We start from the raw sequence: 20,821 nt of genomic DNA on the forward strand, positions 1-20,821 counted from the left end.
TGGCGATACTTATTTGTTTTTCGTGTTATGGATTTTCAAGAAAACTACGCAAACCAAGAATCAAAAACTTGGCTCTAATAAAATCTCTAAAAATCTATCAAAACTAAAATTAGATGAACTTTTATGTGAATTAGAATTGCATGAGCAAACTAACGTCGGGACCGAGAAAGGTGTACCTTTGTTTGCAGGTTCTTCTAAGGAGAGATCTAAAAACAAGTGTGAACCCGAAGAAGAGTCTGATCAGGAGACTGAAGATGAAGAGTACTTGGTGAACCTGGTAAGGAAGATGTTCACCAGGAGAAAGAACAACTTTAGCAAGTAGGACCTACAGAAGATCAACTCTCCCGAACCAAAGAACGTAACGTGCTTCAGATGCAACAAGAAGAGACACTACAAGAACGAGTGTCCGAAACTGAAGAACGACAAAACAAAGGCATCCAAGAAGAAGGCTCTCAAAGCGACTTGGGACGACTCCTCATCGGACGAATCGGAGGCCGAAGATCAGAAGCACTAGAGCCACCTCACGCTGATGTCCCTCAAAGAAGAATCGGACGAAGAATCGGAAGACGGGTCCGAACCCAAATTGAGCCACGAGTCTGTACTCGTTTCTGAAGGCCCCGACGAGATAAATGTTAATTTAAATAAAAAATTCTTTAAAATTATTTCGTGCTTAAATAAGAAATTGATAACTTTAGAAAATGAAAATAAAACGCTCCTTGAGGAAAATCAAAACCTCATGGAACAAAGTACAAAATCAAATCCAACTCAAGATCCAACACTTGAGGAAGAAAATTTATCACTAAAAATAGAAATTAACAAATTAAAAGAAATGTTAGAAAAATTTACAACTAGATCTAAGAATTTAGATCTAATATTAAATAATCAAAAAGTAATTTACAACAAAATCGGACTTGGCTACAAGTCAAGCTCGAATAAAACATTTAAATCATTAACAACCCAACACAAACAATCGAGTAAAGCTTGGGTTCTGAAAGCGTGCTTAACCACGCAAGTAGGACTTAACCAATACTACATACTCAAAGAAAAAAATATATTATATAAAACCAAATAAATCAAATCAAAAATTAAAATACTACATACCCAAACAAATTCAAAATCTAAATATTTTAAGCCACACCAAGACTTAGAATATCATCAAGTAAATTACAACTACAAAAAGAACAGACATAAACCAAGAACCAAAAATTAAAGGCCAATAATTCAGGGGGAGGCTCCAGAATAGTTGGCACCTCCAAAACTAACCTACCCGACAGGGTAACTCAAACCAACCTACCCGGTAGGGTAATAAGGACTAATTAGAAAGTGACCTAGTTTAACTTGACATATGGTACTTGTGAAGTTTTGGATGATAGTATGTTAGGGAAGCTTAGTCTATGCATGTTTAGGAAGATATGACTTCAACCTGATGCATTTGGCTAAGTGGAACTGACCGAAGCTACCCTTCATGGATCCTAACCAGTTAGACCAAGGTTTTGTACTAAGTCCAGTGGATAGGACTATTTGGAAAACCTCGAAGGCATGGTTACTCTAATGATGTCCAAGTGACTCACCATAACCCAGAAGTTTATCCAGAGAATGCCTATGTTGGACCCAAAGCTAAACCTGAATCTAACACAAAGTTAAACCAAACCCTAAAATTAAACCTAATTCATCTCACAAAATTATAAGATTCCCTAATTGAAAACGTAGATCGGGTGAGATGACTAAGGACTAAATTATAATTAAATAAAATAAAATAAAATAAATTAAAATTAAATTTAAAAATTCTTTAAAAAACTTTAAAAATTCTTTTAAAACTTCTATAAAAAAAACTTTAAAATCTTTTTAAAAATTCTTTTAAAAAATTCTTTTAAAACTTCTTTCAAATTAAAATCTTTTTAAAAATTATTTTAAAAATTCCTTTAAAAACTTTAAAAAATTCTTTCAAAAACCTTAAATCTTTTTAAAAAATTATTTAAAATTTTTTTTTTAAAATTCTTTTAAAACATCTTTCAAGAACTTTAAAATCTGTTTTAAAAAATATTATTTTAATTTTTTTTAAAAAAAATCTTTTAAAAACTTTTAAAAATTCTTTTAAAACTTCTTTCAAAAACTTTAAAATCTTTTTAAAAACTTCTTTCAAAAACTTAAATTTTTTTTTTTGAAATTCTTTTAAAATTTATTTTAAAAACTTTAAAAAATTCTTTTAAAACTTCTTTCAAAAACTTTAAAATCTTTTTAAAAACTTATTTTAAAAATTATTTTAAAAACTTTTTAAAAATTCTTTTAAAACTTATTTTAAAAACTTTTTAAAAATTCTTTTAAAAATTCTTTCAAAAACTTTAAAATATTTTTTAAAAAATATTTTAAAAATTCTTTTAAAAACTTAAAAAAATTCTTTTAAAATTTTTTCAAAAACTTTAAAATCTTTTTAAAAAATTATTTTTTATTCTTTTAAAAACTTTAAAAAATTCTTTTAAAACTTCTTTCAAAAACTTTAAAATCTTTTTTAAAAATTATTTTAAAAAACTTTTTAAAAATTCTTTTAAAACTTCTTTCAAAAACTTTAAAATCTTTTTAAAAAATAATTTTAAAAATTCTTTTAAAAAACTTTTTAAAAAAATCTTTTAAAACTTCTTTCTAAAACTTTAAAATCTTTTTAAATATTATTTTTAATTTTTTTAAAAAATTATTAAAAAAAAACTTTTAAAATTTATTTTAAAAATTCATTTTAAAAGTATGTTAAATTTTTTTAATTAACTTAAGGTTTAGGTTAAAAATAACCTTAAAATTTTATCAGTCTATACTTTGACTAACTCCAATTCCTATCTATTATAAGAAACCAAGTGAATTTTGGACAGTGATTGCTCCAAACATATGACTGGAGATCACAGGAAATTCACCCAACTTACTTACAAAAGCTTAGGGACAGTTGCCTTTGTAAACAATGACAAACTCAAGGTAATTGGTATAGGTAATATTGAGCTAAAATTTGACTTCATTATTACAAATGTCTTACTTGTTGAAAATTTCAAGTATAATCTCCTAAGTATCAGTCAATTGTGTGACACTAGGTATAAAGTTAGGTTCTTATCTTCAGAATGTCTAATCAAGCACCTAGATAACTCTAAAATAAGTCTAAAAGGGTTTAGAAAAGACAACATCTATGCAATTAACTTAACCACTTCTTCAATTAAGTGTTATTTAACACAAAAAGAAGAAACATGGTTATGACATAGAAGAATGTCACACACAAATTTCAGAAATATAAGCAAATTAAATGGATTATGTAACGACCACCCTTCTTACTACTACTAATACTCTAAGAGTGACCGTTACTTAACTACTAACTTTACTTAACCGGTACGCTACTTAACTACGAGAAATCCCTACCGAAAAATTTCAACAGAGTTTCCCCTGTACCGGTGACCAAATCAACAATACAAACAGTGTATACTCAGCCACAAGCGGCTGGAACATATAATCATACAACCACGCAGTATAATAACTCAATAAGAAGAAGGAAACTACTCTAGCAATAGTAAACAGATAATACTCCAACGATAAAACATAACAAGCTACAAGTGCGGAATAGACTCAATTACAATCTCAACTTCATCATAGCATTAAGGAGAAAAGAAAAGGAAACTCTAAACAGGTAAGTTTTAACAACTCCTTAGCAAACTCTTGATCTCTCCATAGTCCAGTCATCACACACCTTCATCACCACCACCTTGTCGCCTTCCTTTCTAAATATTTTCCTTTCCTTTATCTGCAGTAGGAGGAAATGCAGTCTATAAGCATAAAGCTTAGTGAGCGCTATCTACTCACAAAAACTCGATATGCATGTATATAAATAAAAACATGCTAAAACTGAATGCTAACATGTAAAGCTACTAAACATGTAAAACTACTCACGCTCACAAGAATAAAACTATAACTGCATGCTGAAAGCAAATAAAGCTAAACATGCTGAATAATCTAATAGCAAGAAACAAATAAAACTACTACTGCATGCTTCAAATAACAAGAAACTAAACTTTCTAATTCTAAACATATTTGAAGCTTGTTTCATTTGTTTCAAAACTTATACTTAATACTTCAAAATAACAATAAACTTCTTTTGGGCCCGACATTGTACCAATTTACGCGCATCCTTAATAAGAGTCGAGGTAGCTAATCCCGAAACTACTAAGGTACTTCTAGGCGATCTTGTGCCTAGGGGTGATCTAGGAGCCCACCCAATGGACCTTGTGTCCTGGACCTTGTGTCAGGTACATGCCATTAAATAGTAAAATACTTATTTTCTTCTTAACTATTACTTCCTTATACTTGTTATTCTTTTAGCTCTTCTAATATAAAATGCCTTGGCACTTCTTCAAGCACCTTGCGTGCTGCTAATCCTCAAATGCTGGAATTTAGGATCAGGTTTAAGACCTTGATCTTTTCTTACTTATTACTTCTCATAATCTTCTAGAAGAGTTTAACATGCTTGTGTAGTAGCAAGAAAAATCTAATTCTGCCTGCTTAACATTAAATGGCCAAAAAATAAGATCTTAAAACTGAATACTAGCATGATAACAAAAGATTTAACTTGCTGGAACTTAAAGAAGCCTAAACTGCTTACTTTCATACAAGTTGTCTAGTTCATGATTAGTAAACCAGCAAGAAAATCAAACTTGTAATGTACAATATTGCTGTTCATGCTAGTTAATTGCAAAGGAACATCTAACTAAATGCTAGTTAAACTGAAAATTTGCTCATGTTATTCTAATAACAAAGGAATCTAGAAAATAAAGGAATCATTGCTGTATGGAATTAACAGAATATCATGCTTACTAACTCAACACAATAGGATCTAAACTGCTATGAATTGGTGGCTGTTCTTGCCCATGAATATGCACAACAGAACTTAACAGTAAGCTTCAAAAGGAATCATTCTCAGCTCCAAATGGGCTGTTCATGCCTGCTGCAGATACCAAAGGGAGTGGGCTGTTCTAGCATCAATGTTAATTAAGCTCCACATACAAACTATGAACAGAATCTGTGCTAACTACAAAAGATTGTGAGCAATGACATATCACGTATCACACACCTTTCTAATGCATGTAACTTAACGAAATTAAACCACAAGTTCCAAATCTAAATCATTTACTAAATCCATTCAAATCCCTTCAAGCTTCTAATTCCTAAACCATGCTACTGCCGAATAAAATAAAACAATCTCTTAAACCCCTAGCAACATTACCTTAAGTATGCTACTGTCGAACACAAGAAAAGAGACTAAATCCCTAATCAACTAAATTCGGTACAGCATGTTCCAAAAGCAAAGAAAGGACTAAAATCAAAACTCGGAACTACTCCTACTACATGCTTCAGAAATCTAACTCACGGCAATAAGAACGAAACCAAAGATCCGAAACTCCTTATAGAAAAACAAAGGTCCGAAACTAAACAAAAAGAGAAGATCAATATCGCGGAACTACTCCTACTGCAGGTGAGAAGCAACTCACCTCGCTGTTCTTGGACTTACAACCGGAGAAGGAGAGATCTAGGGTTCGAGTAAAGCTTCAAATCTCGGCTCTTCTTCGTGCTCAAAGCTTCTCCTTGACGAGAAGTGAAGTAAACCCCTCGGGAAACAACCTCGCTGGCCGCCGGAGACGTGTTCACTTGCTGCCACGATTCCGCCCGAGAAGAAGAACAACGCCGTCGCGAGCACACGAGAGGGAGAAAGGATTTTAGGGCTCGGGAAGATACTTAACCCTTTATAACCTAGGTTTTATCTCTGCCCTTTACAATAACTTAAATACATCTCGCTACATACTTTGTTAACAAATCACGCACAGCCTAGTTGGTCAGCCAGCTTTTAACCAAATCAAAGGTTTGGGCTTCGATTCCTCCGCTGCGCACTTTTATCCCAATTTATTTTAAACGTTCCAACTATAGCTTAAATCTATTTCTCTCCATACTTGGTTAACAAAATCCGCGTAGCTCAGTTGGTTGGCTGCGTCCGGTTGGGTCAGGTCCGGCCGGAGGTCTTGGGTTCGAGTCTCACCTTCAATGTTTTTTTGTCAACAATTCTTTCTTTTTTGTAAACCTACTAAACGACCTCCAAAAATTATGTAAAACGTAAAAATACTCTAAAAATTCCTAAAAATCTCTAGAATATTTTAAAAGTATTTCCAAATATTTTTATGGACTTTTATGACTTGAAATAGGGAAAATTGGATCGTTACAGATTAGTTAGAGGCTTACTGATCCTGTCTGAGAAGCTTGACAAAATGGAAAGCTGGGCAGAGAACTTACTTCGGATGAAGAAGAATACCTGAGGGCTTCCGATCCGAGAAAACCAAAGCGGATCCGGAAGAATAAAGTCACCGAACACCCTCCTTATATGAAGACCCAAGGACGGAAGGAGGGATCCACTGAAAAACACCAAGATCTAAAGCTTCCCTGGCTTCCTGCGCACAAGAGACCAACCAACACTATTGTCAGTGACCTAAGACCGGGGTGGGAATCCCTGGCTAGGCCCACTGATGCTCAAGTCAGTGATCTCTCTTAGTGTGGAAAGAAGGAAGAAGATGAACAGTGATTGAAATTAGAGTTTGTAATGGATAGTTGTGAGTGTGGTGAGCGTCAGCATACCTGGCCAACAGAGAAGATTCCCCTTTTTATACCACTTCATATAACCTCCGTCGTCATGAAGTGGACCCCGGTTTGTTAGAGTTTGTTATGAGATGATGTCACTACAAGAAAAATCCTCATAGACATTGGTGGAACAACAACGGTTTTAAGTAAAAACCGATGTCTTTGAGTATTTTACATCGGGTTTTCCAAAAACCGATGTCTATAAGTGTAGATTTTTCGCTCATAGACATCGGTTTTTCAAGCCGATGTCTATGAGCGCCTTTTTTTCGTTAATAGACATCGATTTTAACAGCGGTTTTTAAAACCCGGTGTCTATGATAAAATAAAATAATTTAATTTTCACACCAATACTTAGCCGAAACCCTTCTTCGCATTTCGAGAAAGGAGAGGTGACGAGTTTGTCTTGTTTTCTAGGGTTTTAGAGTAGTAGCGGCGGAGGGAGGCAAGATGAAGACGACTAGGGGGAAAGGTGATACTAAGTTCCACCGATCTGATGAAGACGACTTTAAATAGTCATCAAAGAAAATGGAGAAGAACCTCGACTACAGCGGAGCTTCCCCATGGACGCATCGGCGTTCGCACAGATCGACCCTCTCCACTGGATCCTTGACATGAACTCCCTTGTCAGCGATGCCTACCGCGACGTTAGAAAACTCTGTGTGTTTCTCCTCCTGGTTGTGGCTTCCTCCTTCCCACCCGGCAAGGCCCTCACCGTCTACTTCCAGCCCCTTGGTCATCCCTTCCTCTTTTGCGGCGCCGTCCACCCTGCCCGCCCATCCTCTCTCCTCTCCCTCCCTTGGCCTGACCCTTCTGAAGAACCCCCCATTCCTGACCCTAACCCTAATCCCCTCCAGCTCGCGCTCACCTCCGCCAAGATCGGCATCTCGGTCGAGGACCTCGCCTCCTTGCCACCTGTCGCTTACGCCGTTGTGGAGAAGAAGGTCGAGCGACTCGCTCTTAGGGTTGGCAAGAACCTCTTCAATTTCATGCAGTCCTTCTGCGGGATTGACGGAAGCCGGCTCGTCGTGCCCATGGATATCCTTGACCGGTGGTTCAAGAAGTTCCAGGAGCGAGCCTGGAAGGATCCCAGTTACCTCAAAGATTTCGCCTTGTGACAGACAGGTGAATGCCCAATCCCAAAGGTGCTGCTTTTTGCAAGGATCTCTTTCCTTGATGGTATCGCGTTTCATATTATATTTTGGTTGCATCTGATTTGCTTGAATTGTATGATACTTCTTCTTTTCATGCCTCTTCATTTTTATGTCTCTCTCAATTAATCCAGGCGGATGATCTTTGATGTCCACTTTAACCGCCCACAATGTGTTTGTTGATTGTCCCCAACCAACTATAAAGCGATTTTGACATTGTTTGAAGTGAAGTTCTCAAAAAGTGATAGGATCTCAAGATATTATATATGGCAGGAGAAATAAGCTAAAGTTTTCAGTAATTATTCCATTTTGGATTTATTCATCTCATTGAAGTAGTCAACTAGAAAACGTCAACTAGAACATGCATCAAGAAACACTAAAAGATATCATAGCTTTGTTGAACTCCATTTTGCTTCATCATGCTTTAGTTATTCAGATGGTACAACTAATTTACTCCTTCAGCACACAGTTTTATGGAAGGTGGCTGGAAAACTAATCATGCTAAAACCAAAGGGCTCAACATCTGAGATTAAAAAAGCTTCGTCGTCTGGACTTAAGTGGTCCTTTTCTCCTGGGACTAACCTGCTATCAGGTGGTGCTGCAAAACTTGAAAAAGAGTTTAGGAAAAAACTAAATGAGTTTTCCAAGGAACTTAGAACATTCAGAAGTGTTGACTTGTCAGGTTAGCACACTGAACTTGTTAGAATGTATCTACAGCAAGTGATTACAGTTGTTCACTCTATAACTGATTATTTCTAAATCTAATATCTGGTAATGAATATGCTGAGATAACTTTTCAGGGGATTAAACTTACATTTACTTTACCAAGGTAATGGAATACTTGTAGATATTTAACAAATTCATGATTCTGTTAGGTCGTAACTTTGGTGATGATGGTCTGTTTTTTCTTGCTGAAAGCCTTGGTTACAATCAGGTTAGTTCTTTTCCTTCCTTTTCCATAACCTTACTTTTTTTTGTTGTTCCTACTTGTAAACTATTGCTGAACCAGACTCTTAAAGGTATGACATTACTAAAGCAAGACATTTAAGCATAACTTTTTTTAGTGTCGTTTAGCATCTCATTAGTTTTTTTCCAAGTCTCAGGCAGTAGAGGAAGTTGATTTTTCTGGCAATGGGATTACAGCAGTTGGCCTAAAGGCACTTGATGGTGTTCTTCAGACGAATACCATGCTTAAAACTCTGAACCTATCAGGAAATAATATTGGCAATGAAGGAGCTAAGGTAAGTCCATTTTTTATTTTTTATTTTACTAATTTTTATGTTTGCGCCTATTCATCTGGAAATAAGCAATTTGATTCTGCTGGAAGTACAATAGTGTATTGGAATACAAGAAAAATGAAAGTTCATTATCATCATTAATTGATAATTTGATATTAGATGATTTCTTTGACGGTAAATGACAAAATCCTTTAATGGTATTAGATAAATTTACCGTGGTTGATATAGTAGGAATTCACACAAAGTAATTAGCAGACTCCTAATTGTAGTTGCTAAATGCAAATACCCTACTATGTTTAGCTAGTTCATTTGATTGTATTTATCTTAGTTTGTTTAGGTCGGTTTTCCGCACTATGTTAGCTAGTTCTTCTCTGCTTCCAAGAAAAGAGCAGAGAAGAAAGAACCAGTGGTTCCTCAGTGGATCAATTTAGTCCCGTTAAGCTACGACACTTGTTAGATGTAAGTCAGGAACTTGTATGCCCATCTTTTAAATTCCTTTTACTAAACTAAATGCCCACATGAACAATCTTGAAACTTTTACAATGTCCTCAGATATACTCTTGTGGAGTGTTTGTTTCCATGGTAGGTTAAAATGTTGAACTTAAAATTTTCTACTTTATGATATGTTAGTTTTCCATTAGTAGTTCCGATTAGAGATGCAAATTGGGTAGTGTCAAAGGGTTACGCCATACTAGCAGCTTGCAGGGCAAATCCAATTCTCGAGCCGTACTACAACCATGCTAAACTGAGCATAGTGCGGAAAGTGACTCGGATGGATCTCTATCATGCCTAACCCAGGCACATTCCATTGATTCCTCTCTTCTGGTTTAGATAAAGATTGTTTGGAATTGTATGAGATTGTATTTACCTATCTCTAGATGATCATAGTGTTCCTGCCAAGAACTCACACGCTGCTCCTTCCACTTCAATCATGCTTGCTCCTGAGGATTGTTTGATGTCCAAATCACACATCAGTTTCCTCACTTTCAATGCATCCTCTGTTCTACCAGTAATCGCATACAACTTTTGCAGAGCTACATATCCACTTTCCTCCGGTGGCTCAAGCTCAATGAGATGCCTCACCACCACTACGCTCAACTCATAATCACCATGAGCAAAGCATCCACCTAAAAGTGCATGCCAAGCAGAAGCATTTGTTTCGAAAAGCATGCTCTCAAGCACTGATCTCGCCTTATCGAGATACCCCCCACGAGAAAGAGCATCCACCAAGCATCCAACATGTTCTGCCTTTGGCTCAACTCCATAAACCGTCTTCATGCAATTGAAGTCGATGATAGCAGTGCCAATCATGCCTACATGGCTGCAAGCCATCAAAATTCCGATGAAGGTAATCCTATCTGGTCGCAATATGAACTTGATCATTTGCACAAACAGGGAAAAAGTAGCCATTCCACATCCATTTACAGCCAATCCACACAGACTTAAGACTTACACACAATTGTATTCTGTATGACCTTATTCTTGGGCAATCTTTCATGTTTTTTTATGAAATTCCTAGATCTTTTACACTTTGTTTCTGGTGTCCTTACTCCTTACACCTTATTTCCATGTGAAATTTTATAGGGTTTTGCAAGTCTTGCTGGAGCACTAGTTGAGAATAAGGCAATTCGATCTATACATCTCAAGCTAATAAGACTTACACACACTTAGATTTTCTATCCATGCAGTTCTTTCTTGCAGATTTAATTTCTTCATCAAATCTGTTGACTTTCCTGTATTTATTGATTGTACTACTTCTCAGCAATTATGTAAAACTATATTTCTTCTTGTTTAGGAAAAATAACACTTCTAGATATTGGCAACAATGAGATTGGTCCCAAAGGCGCCTTTAGCATCACTGAGTATGTTAAGAAAACTAAGTCCTTGCTATGGCTGAATCTTTACATGAATGACATTGGCAATGAGGTGTGGTTATTGACTATTGTTGCTTTATGCTCTGTTGCTTCACTTCTGAAACATAAATTATCATCTAAGGTGCATATATATCTCATTGGAAATCATATAAATGAATTGATGCTACTCATCTTTATTGCTACTGAGGAATTTATTTACTTTCCATGTACTCTTAGTGATAAAAGTGAATTTATTATTTGCAAACTAAAAGTGAATTTATTTACTTTCCATGTACTCTTAGTGGTAAACAGTTATGCCATTTGGGTCGATAACTAATGAATTGAATTTGAAAGATTAAATTGTTGTTTATGTAGTTAGATTAAAATTTTTAGTTTGGATTATATTAAGTTCCCAGGAATGATAGATCTATCACTATATGATGTAGTTGAGATAATTGATGAATGTTTTTCTTTTTAAGCATTCCAATTAGTCATCTTGTTACATGGTGCTCTTACTACTTTTTCAATTATGATTTTTGGTCTTGGTTTACTAATATATTATTTATGTGTGTTTACAGTTTACAAATCTCAAGTACTCCAGAGTTGAAATTGATGAAGTGCGGTTCGAGTGGGCTGAATGCATGCTAGATTACATTTGAAGTGCGGTTCTACCTTGATGTGTTGTTAAAAGAATGTTCTACCTTGATTTTGATATCTATTAGCTAGCTTTTGATGTAAAAAGAATGTTTGAGTATTTTATGGATACTGTTGTAAGAAGATTATTTATATAATTTGTGAATATTTGTATATTTTATGGATATTGTTGAATGAAGAATATTTGTGTAATTTGTGAATATTTGTGTATTTTTTTTTATTACTGTCGGTTTTTCATTGTTTCAGAAATCAAATTTGTGCTGTTAAAAAATATCCATATTACATCGATTTTCCACCGCTGCAAAACTGGTGTTATTAACTAATATTACATCGATCATTTACCGCTGTCAAAACTGGTGTTATTAACATACAATATTACATCGGTTTTACATCGTTGATGAAACGGTGTTGTTAAGTGATACTACACCGGTTAATAACCGATTCAAAGACCGGTGTCATTAAGTGATACTACACCGGTTTTAACCCGATGTCTAAAATGGCAGACCTTTTACATCGGCTTCATAGACATCGGTCGAAAATGAAATAGACACCGGTGGAAAATCGATGTCTATGAGGGTTTTTGTTGTAGTGTGTAAGCCATGTACTTGCAGAAAATAACTTTTAAGGAATCTTTTTTGTACCCCAGATGTACCTTCTTTGCTGTCTAGCGCTTGTAGAAGAGTCTAGAAACATTCTTCCAGCCAAATTAGCAAACCTGTTATACAATCACATACTACAGATATCTTCATTAAGCTATTTATGAATATTCTTGAAATATTTGTTCTTGCCCTATCTTACAAGCTATATGGAGATATATTTATCATCTCTACATGCTTACCCTATTTTTATTATGTTATAGACATCCCGATATTATACTATGATTTGTATTGGACAAGATTGAACCTAAGTTATGTCCAGGCTGGTTATCACTATTGTTCAACATAGGTCCTAATCGTCTAGTAATATACTATAAGTTCTGTAAAGCCTTGCATCTTTTCATATCCGGGTGATCATATACACTCAACTAATACTAGTCTATGTCCAGATGTGCTAACTCAAACAATCCTGGTTTATCTATCTTAAACGTGTAAACCTGGCCGACATTGACCAATCTTTCTTAAGGTATTATCCCGACCGGTATTGGCCTATCATTCTTAAGGTGTAACTCGACCGATATTGGTCTATCATTCTTAAGGTGTAAACCCGACCGGTATTGGCCTATCATTCTTAAGGTGTTATCCCGACTGATATTGGCCTATCATTCTTGAGGTGTAAACCCGATCGGTATTGGCCTATCATTCTTAAGGTGTAACCTGACCGATATTGGCCTATCATTCTTAAGGTGTACCCCGACCGATATTGACCTATCATTCTTAAGGTGTTATCCTGACCGATATTGACCTATCATTCTTAGGTGTAACCCAACCGATATTGGCCTACCATTCTTAAGGTGTTATCCTGACCAATATTGGCCTATCATTCTTAAGGTGTAACCCGACCGATATTGGCCTATCTTTTTTGAGATATTATTCCAACTAATATTCATGCTTGCTTAACTCTACTATCTCCTCTTTAGCAGGGACCCATTAAACCTAACTCATATCACTAGCCTTCCCTCTAAGTCTAGTCGAAGGAGGTGTAGCTGACTGATTAGACCCAAGTCTATTTTTGTTTCTTTGCCTATCTTTAGTCATTCCTCTGCCATGGCCACTGCAGTAGACTCGTGATCTTCACTATAGTAGTCCTCGTGACTCCTGGTACAACAATCCCGTGAACCCAAGTATAGTGATCCCGTGAGTCTTTTAAACCTTTAAATAGGGCTGTGATCCTCCCTTCCTTCTTCACTTGCCTCGGTTCTTTTCCACCTTGTTCGCCTCCCCTTACCGAGGATATGGCTTTAGACCCCCCTTTCACTACAAGAAAACAGGGCTTTAGAGACAAAAAAATCTGTCTCTGAAAATCATTTTTCCGTCTCTAAAGAAAGTTTGAGACGGAATATTCCGTCTCAAAAATCCGTTAGTGAAAGCCCCGTAGCTAATTTTGAAACGGAAACATTCCGTCTCTAATTTTAGAAACGGATGAAAAAACTGTTTATAAATCTGTTTTCAAGTTAACAAAATAAAATTAATTTCAAATGTAAATTTTGTCTCTAATTTTATTTTAAATCTGCTATTAATCTTGTTTATAAATCTGTTTACAATTCTATTTATAAATCCGTATATAATTTTATTTTTAATTTATCACTAAATATTATTATATTATATTTTTATATTTCTCATCAATATATTTAAATAATTCTTCATTTCAAATAAATTAAAATTATTAAAAAGAAATAACTTCTAATTCCAAATGTATTATACAATTAACATTAAAATAAATAAATATTTACATTATCCAAATAAATTTGACCAATAATCAAACTATAAAGACCAAATTCTCCTAGATATAAATGATTTATATATTCCATTTCTTGAATCATTTCCGAATCATCTTCTTGAGATTTTCTTCTCTTTGCCTACCTTCCTCAATACGATTTTCTTCCCTCTGCCTACTTTATGTAATAACAAGTTTTTTTTCCTTTCAATAATTTGTTCCTCCATCCTCGAGCTAATAACATGCATGCCTTCAATTTCTTCTTTTTGCCCTCCCTGTCTTCGAACTTCATGAGATAAATTGCTTCTCTTGTACTGATTAATGAACCAACCAATTTTGTTGAGAAAATCTAACAAATCAAAACATGAAAAGAGTAAGTCTTACAATATCAGAATTTTTAATGTAAATAAATTAAAATTGTACAAAAGTCATAATCAATATCAATGATCATCCACTAATTAGTCCATAGTTGTCAATGCTAAAGAATTAACAAGTCATGAAGACTCTTTTGGCTCTGAAACAATAGGCATCATAAAATCATAAAACTTATGTCAGTGTGAACAAATACTTAAGTAGGATTTTCTTCAAATTTGAATCTTAAATTTAGAATCTCTAAGTACATATAACAAAATCAAATACAAGATAATAAAAAAGACTTGCTAGTCTTTTTACTACACATTGATTAATTTAAATCACAACTCAAGGGAAACCAAAGCACAGGTAAGCATAAAACCTAGCTAAGATGACATATAAAGATGAAATATCAAAATTATGGCATTCAGCAAATCCTTTTTAATAGTTACTACAACTGTTGCAGGTAGATTAAACATATAATAACAACAGATTTACACTTGAGAGTTTAAAATAGTATGAGAAAATTTCCAAGCCAACAAAGTCAAAAAATAACGAATGATCACATTTAGTTTGTTATTTCCTGATGCAGAAACAAATGAATAAAATGATTGAATTATGAAAGCTTACCTAATTTCATCTGTTTGGACCTCAAATCTCAAGTAAGACTTAGAAGTGGTCTGGAAATTAGATGATACGTTGGGGCATAAAAGAGAGAAGGCAGAAGACAATGACTTGCTATTCTTTTTCATCAAATGCTGAATTGTTTGGTTTGAGTTCAAAAGGTGCTTAGTGTCAACAGTGTGGGGGAATTTTTCATGGACAGCTTGCACAAATTCCGTCAAAGATGAAGGAAGAGGACCAAAAAATTTGTTGTATATATGAGCTAAATCTGTTTATATAAAAGTAAATTGATCAGATGGTATTGGTAAAACTGGCAAAAGAGAGAGAGAGAGAGAGAGAGAGAGACTTCTATGAGCATAAATAGCAAACCTAGAAGACAATTATGACCAACAATCAATTTTCCTGCTGATGCAAAAAGATCAACAACATGCAGAAATCCAACAGAAGACTTGATTCTTTTTTCTGTATTTTTTCTCAGATCTTCAAGGACATCTTTCTGCACAAGTAAATAACAAAATTTAGTATTCACATGGTTGAGCTTCAGTCTACATGCAAAGTCCTGTCAAACATTATTTCCGAGATATAACTGTTTGAAATTGTGTATTGTTGATACCAGCATCTTCTTTGTCAGGACTTCTAAGTATAGAATCATGCCACATGAAGCTTGTTCTTCATCCTCTCCGAAAAAAGAATGGCAGATGTTCTCGCAATTGGTATATCCACAGGCTCCTCAAAATTACAAAAGGAATTAGCTAATCCCTCAAGGTACTCTGAATATAAATCTCTGAGGGCTTCTCCTTCTTGTTCTCTGGATAAATAAGATATTCCTGGGATTAACAAATGCTTAAGATTTAAACAAGTCGAACATCAAATATACACTGGTAACTACAACTGATGAGTTCTATGACACAGCACAGGAAACTGCTAACAGATAAAAAGGGTAAGTGAACCCACAGTCACCAAACAAGCCATGGAAGGAGTCCCCTTGCCTCTCTAGATTTAATAAATGACTAAGTAGATAGAACGACTGATTGAGACTTATCTTTTAGTGGTATGATGGAAAGGCAACACTGTATGTATAGTAGGATGCGAAGAACTTGATTGAGAAAAGCACCTTCATATATGCATGCATTGAAGTCAAATTGGTATTTAGCAAGGAAGTCGATGGGTGTTGCTTGCCATAGGAAATCATCAGGTGGCCCATGAAGTGGCAACTCTTTCCATGGAAAGATATAGAAGTTATGCCTGCAATGTAAAGAGCTGCAGATGTCACATGAAATCCAACAAATTTCTACAAACATGAAATCATACAGAATCTTATATTAATAACTAGGTGATCTAACACAAATTTCGTCTACAATTACCTACCAATGTCTGTCGAAACTTGTCCCACAGAACAAGCAAGTATGACTAATAAATTATCCCAAAAATATCAAATGAATAGTCCTGAATCGGTAAACTACCACCATCTCATCAAAACATAAATTGGATATCCGTCAAAACAAGTGATAAGGTAAAACCATGCAAAAATCAGTCATGAATCTCATCTTCTTTACATATGAATAGTTTTTAACCTTTATCGCAAGCAGGCCTAGCTTCCAGAGGGAGAAAACATGAAAGAATATCCTAAACAAGGCATTCGATTTGAACAGGAGAATGAGGTAAAGATCATTTTTTCCCCCACACAAATAAAAACCGATAGAGAAGTCAATTCATCACTTCCATTTTCTCTAAAACCACGTTAAACCCTATCATAACAAAACGAAAACCAAATGATGAAGAACACTAACGGATGGGCGAAGGAGCCCTTGGATGAATCCCAGCGGAAGGGGCAGACACCGAACTGCACGACAGCGAACTTCTCAGCGGGGTCCTTCAGCTTAAGGTAACGGACATCGGATCGGTCGAACTTGAACGAGTCCCTCCATGGGGCACTCGTCACGCCGGTCATCTGAAGGTCAACGGCCACGAAGTCCGACTCCTCCACGCAGGCCCTAAGGCCCTCCAGCGCCGTGTTGAAATTGGACCTCGTCACCTGCTTCACGGCCACACTACCGCCACCAGGCGCATCGATGGAGAAGGGACGAAGGCAAGGCAGCAGATCTAGGGGTAGGGTTCGGAAGCGCACCCAAACAAACGGCAGATTCTGCATGTCTTAACCCGCAGAATTCGACATTTATTTTCTCCAATTGTATTTTTGTTTTAATTTTTAATTAAATTATAAACGAAATTTGTCATAAAAATTATATAATCTTAAATTCTATTTATAATTCTTATTTAATTTTTTATAAAAATTTATATGTAATTTCATTTCAAATTTATTTTAAATTCTATCTAATTTTTATTAAAAAATATATAATTTACTAAAATGAAACGGATTAATAATTCCGTATTAAATTTGTCTTTGATTTATATAAATCTGAAACAGATTTTATTTTCGTTTTAATTTTTAATTAATTTATAAACTAAATTTGTCACAGAAATTATACCGTCTCAAATTTTGTTTATAATTCATATTTATTTTTGTTTATAAAAATTTATATGTAATTTTGTTTCAAATTTGTTTTAAATTTTGTCTTAATTTTTTTAAAAAATATAAAAGTTACTAAAATAAAACAGATTAATAATTCCGTATTAAATCTATCTCTAATTTATATAAATCTGAAACAGATTTTATTTTTGTTTTAAAAATCTATTTTTGAAGCCATGTTTTCTTGTAGTGTTTCTGGGGGCAATTCTTGTTAGACAAAGCGAAATCTATAGATGAAGCTGCCTAAGCTTTGGATCTAGTTAACTCTCTGGCACGAGAGCTGGAGGTATTTCTGTCGGTCACCCAGTTTCAAGGGCGATCGGAAACGACCTTGAGGAACAAAGTTCATCGAGATCTAGAACTTCAAGCCAAAGAAATGATTGCTTTGCAGACTCAACAGGCTTTAGAGGTGTTCACGTTAACCAGGGAGGTTCACGTAACTAGCCCGTTGGCATCACAATGGCAGCAAGGCCTAATGTTGGGTTTTTCGGGCCGCGAAAACCACTTTTTCGCGTCACGGAAACTCCGAAACTCCCTAGCCAACAGATCCGTGCGAAGAGTATAGAACAAAATTTTACATGTACGAGTTTACTAACTAGATCTACTCTTAGATCTATATGTTTAGAAAATTACCCTTGATGCGTGCCCTTTTCGAATCCCGCTCGTCCAAGGAAGTGTCGGATCTCAAGATTGTCAACGTAGACAATCCTCTAGAAGTATCCACACGAACAAGATGTGTTATCTAACACACAAGGATGGAGAAGAGAACACAACAAGTGTGCTAGCACTTCTTGATGCTCTCGGATGGGATTGGAAGAAGAAGAAAGGAAAAGAAGAGAACACACTCCTCTAAAAAAATCTCTATGTGACTTTCACTAACCTTTCTTCTTGGATTAGACTCACTCTCCTTTCTTCTCCCTTGCTTGAAACCCACGACCAAGAGAAGAGAAGAAGCAAAATGAGAGCTTGAGGAAGAAGATGATGTGAATGTGAGTGAATGAAAAATTCATTCTCATTCAAAACCAAAAAGGTAACCCCCATTCTCATTAAATGTGGTCATTAAAGAGAATAGATTTGTAACCCCCATGAGGTGGCACACTTTGATGATGTGGCACATCATCATTAGTCCTCCTAATGCCAAATCATAAATGATGTGGAAAATAGTCAAGTCAAACTTGACTCTTCCTCTTCCTCTCAAGTCAAGTCAAACTTGACTTAATCTCTCTCATGGTTGATCTAATCCAACCATTTAATTCAAGCCAATTTAATATAATGAATCTAATTCATTTAATTAAATTGATTCAATGAGTCATAATCTAAATTAGACTCATTGAACACATGAATCAACTTGAGTCCAACTCAATTAGCCCAATTAGGATTACTCTTAATCCAATTTGATTCATCACATGAATCTAATCCTCTTGGTTCATCATATGAACCTAATCTCCATCCACTTGTTCTTTGTGTGTGACCCAATAGGTTCTTGTAACATTGGCAATGCTCGAAACCCATTTAGGAGCATAAGTAATGAGCGGTATCTAGCAACACATCATTACTACCCAAGTTACAAGAATGTTGAGATCCAACATCACCTTGTGACTACTAATTGTGACTCCTCACAATATATGACAAGTGTCCTTCTATCCTAGACATCTAGATTGGTCAATGTGAGGCATAGACCGTGTCATCCTCTGACCAATCTAAATCTTGAACTCCAAGTAGACTCACTAAATCAAATGAGCTCAATATCCTATATTGACTCATTTGGGCATGACCATGCACTTCGTGGTCTCACTCTATCAAGAATACCGATGTCTCTCCCGTCATATAGGAGGGATAGATCCCATCTACATCACTCACATCTCTCTGCATAATTTGTTATATACCCAGTAATCGCTTTTATAGTCCACCCAGTTACGAGTGACGTTTGATGAAACCAAAGTACATAACTCCTTATGTAGGGATCTATGGTGACTTCAGGTCTAAGGACTAGTAGTCATACTAATAGCCACATGAGAAAGTATATGACACTCATATAATGATCCATGATACTTTCTCATGACGGGTCATTCAATATACATTCTCTAATGTATACCCATGTGTCAACTTGATATCTCTATATCCATGACTTGTGAGATCAAGTCATCGAGTTGACCTACATGCTAGTCTTATTGCATTAACATTGTCCCTGAATGTTAATACTCGACTAGGAATGATTAAGAGTAGTGTTCCCTATATCATCTCACTATCGATTCAACCAATCGATTGATATAGATAAGAACCTTCTACTCAAGGACGTTATTATACTTAGTTTATTTTGCACCAATACAAGTAAGTATAATAACAAAAAAAATGCCTTTTATTAATATAAAAATATGATACAATAAGTCTATAATACAATCATCAAATGATTGGCTATAGGGCTCTAGCTAACACCTAGGTCGTCTGCAGGCTAAGGTGGACACTCTGGAAGCAGAGCTTAAAATGTTCAAGCAGGAAGTGGATTGTTCCGTGATATGTCTGAGGGGGCTTGAACAAGTTTGCACCTCCTTTGTCCATGAGACCACTCTTTTTCCTACTTTCTCCCAGGCATAAAAGAACGCACTGGCTCTTCAAAACGGGGAGGGGGGAGGCAATTCCGTTGGATGACAGATTTTTCATCCTACCCTCCTACCGAGCAAAATATTCCCACTTCTCCGACTTGGTCGAGTTTACCTTTAGCTAGGTTGAAGTTTTCTAAGAAGTTTGAGAGCTCATGTTTATAACTTCTACTAGGCTCATGTTTCAGCGGGCTTCCCTTCAAGTTTAGTCAAAGGAGGTGTCAGCCGACTGACTAGACATTGTTGGTGCGGGAAGCATCCGACGATCGAACCTAAGTTTTGATAATGGCAAAGGATTCAAAGTTAAGGTGCTTTGTTATCTGACAGCTTTTGCTGAGTGTTTCAGGAAAGTCCTAACTGCGGTTAGGCAAGGTAAAACCCTAGGGGGTGGTAACCCTAGGTCATAGGGGGTGGTAACCCTATGCGGAAAGTCTTGGCAGGTCGATGGCTTCAGGCAAAAGTCCTAGGGGGTGGTAACCCTAGGTGGAAAGTCCTGGTGTCGCGAACCAGGTGAAAGTCTGAACTGGCCGGTGAAGCGGATGTTCAGCAGAAAGTCCGGGAGCATCGAGTGCCGAGCAAAAGTCCAGTCGATCTGGAGGATCGTACTGGCAACAGGTAAAATCTCCTGAGAGGAGTAGGTGAGGATGCGTTCCCCGTAGAGGGAACAGTAGGCGTCGGGTCGACCTAGGGTTTCCGGTTGGAAACCCAAAGTCAGACCCGGACAGTCCGGAGACTGTCATAATTTCATATTCATACTATTATGTTGTGTTAACTTTGTGTTGCAGGTATCTTTGGATTAACA

General features: G+C 35.8%; 3 protein-coding genes across 3 annotated transcripts; 1 reads left to right on the forward strand and 2 right to left on the reverse strand.

Moving 5' to 3' along the window:
• Positions 1 to 7,095: 7,095 nt before the first annotated feature.
• LOC122055015 lies at positions 7,096 to 7,857 on the forward strand. The gene is made up of 2 exons (XM_042616415.1): positions 7,096 to 7,117; positions 7,162 to 7,857. Exons 1-2 carry the CDS (start codon positions 7,096 to 7,098, stop codon positions 7,761 to 7,763), a joined length of 624 nt encoding a protein of 207 aa, XP_042472349.1. The 3' UTR covers positions 7,764 to 7,857.
• Positions 7,858 to 9,916: 2,059 nt separating this feature from the next.
• Positions 9,917 to 10,444, reverse strand: LOC122055016 (pentatricopeptide repeat-containing protein At5g56310-like). Its single transcript, XM_042616416.1, has one exon. The coding sequence runs from the start codon at positions 10,442 to 10,444 to the stop codon at positions 9,917 to 9,919; it is 528 nt and encodes a 175-aa protein (XP_042472350.1).
• Positions 10,445 to 13,843: 3,399 nt separating this feature from the next.
• Positions 13,844 to 17,041, reverse strand: LOC122055017 (poly(A)-specific ribonuclease PARN-like). The gene is made up of 4 exons (XM_042616417.1): positions 16,680 to 17,041; positions 16,004 to 16,134; positions 15,503 to 15,716; positions 13,844 to 15,385 (listed from the first exon to the last, which is right to left on the reverse strand). The coding sequence occupies exons 1-3, from the start codon at positions 17,039 to 17,041 to the stop codon at positions 15,538 to 15,540; spliced, it is 672 nt and encodes a 223-aa protein (XP_042472351.1). The 3' UTR covers positions 13,844 to 15,385; positions 15,503 to 15,537.
• Between the last annotated feature and the right edge of the window lie 3,780 nt (positions 17,042 to 20,821).

Source organism: Zingiber officinale, chromosome 3B (assembly GCF_018446385.1).
Source record: "Zingiber officinale cultivar Zhangliang chromosome 3B, Zo_v1.1, whole genome shotgun sequence".
Classification (NCBI taxonomy): domain Eukaryota; kingdom Viridiplantae; phylum Streptophyta; class Magnoliopsida; order Zingiberales; family Zingiberaceae; genus Zingiber; species Zingiber officinale.

Bases quoted from the DNA above. Each gene is read 5' to 3' on its own strand.
- LOC122055015 (XM_042616415.1), top strand. From the start codon at position 7,096: ATGAAGACGACTAGGGGGAAAG. The intron at 7,118-7,161 runs GTGATACTAAGT...GACTTTAAATAG, and splicing joins GAAGACGACTAGGGGGAAAG to TCATCAAAGAAAATGGAGAA.
- LOC122055017 (XM_042616417.1), bottom strand. From the start codon at position 17,041: ATGCAGAATCTGCCGTTTGTTTGGGTGCGCTTCCGAACCCTACCCCTA. The intron at 16,135-16,679 runs GTTAGTGTTCTT...TTTACATTGCAG, and splicing joins AAGGGCTCCTTCGCCCATCC to GCATAACTTCTATATCTTTC. The intron at 15,717-16,003 runs GTGCTTTTCTCA...TGTTAATCCCAG, and splicing joins CAATGCATGCATATATGAAG to GAATATCTTATTTATCCAGA.
- LOC122055016 (XM_042616416.1), bottom strand. From the start codon at position 10,444: ATGGCTACTTTTTCCCTGTTTGTGCAAATGATCAAGTTCATATTGCGA.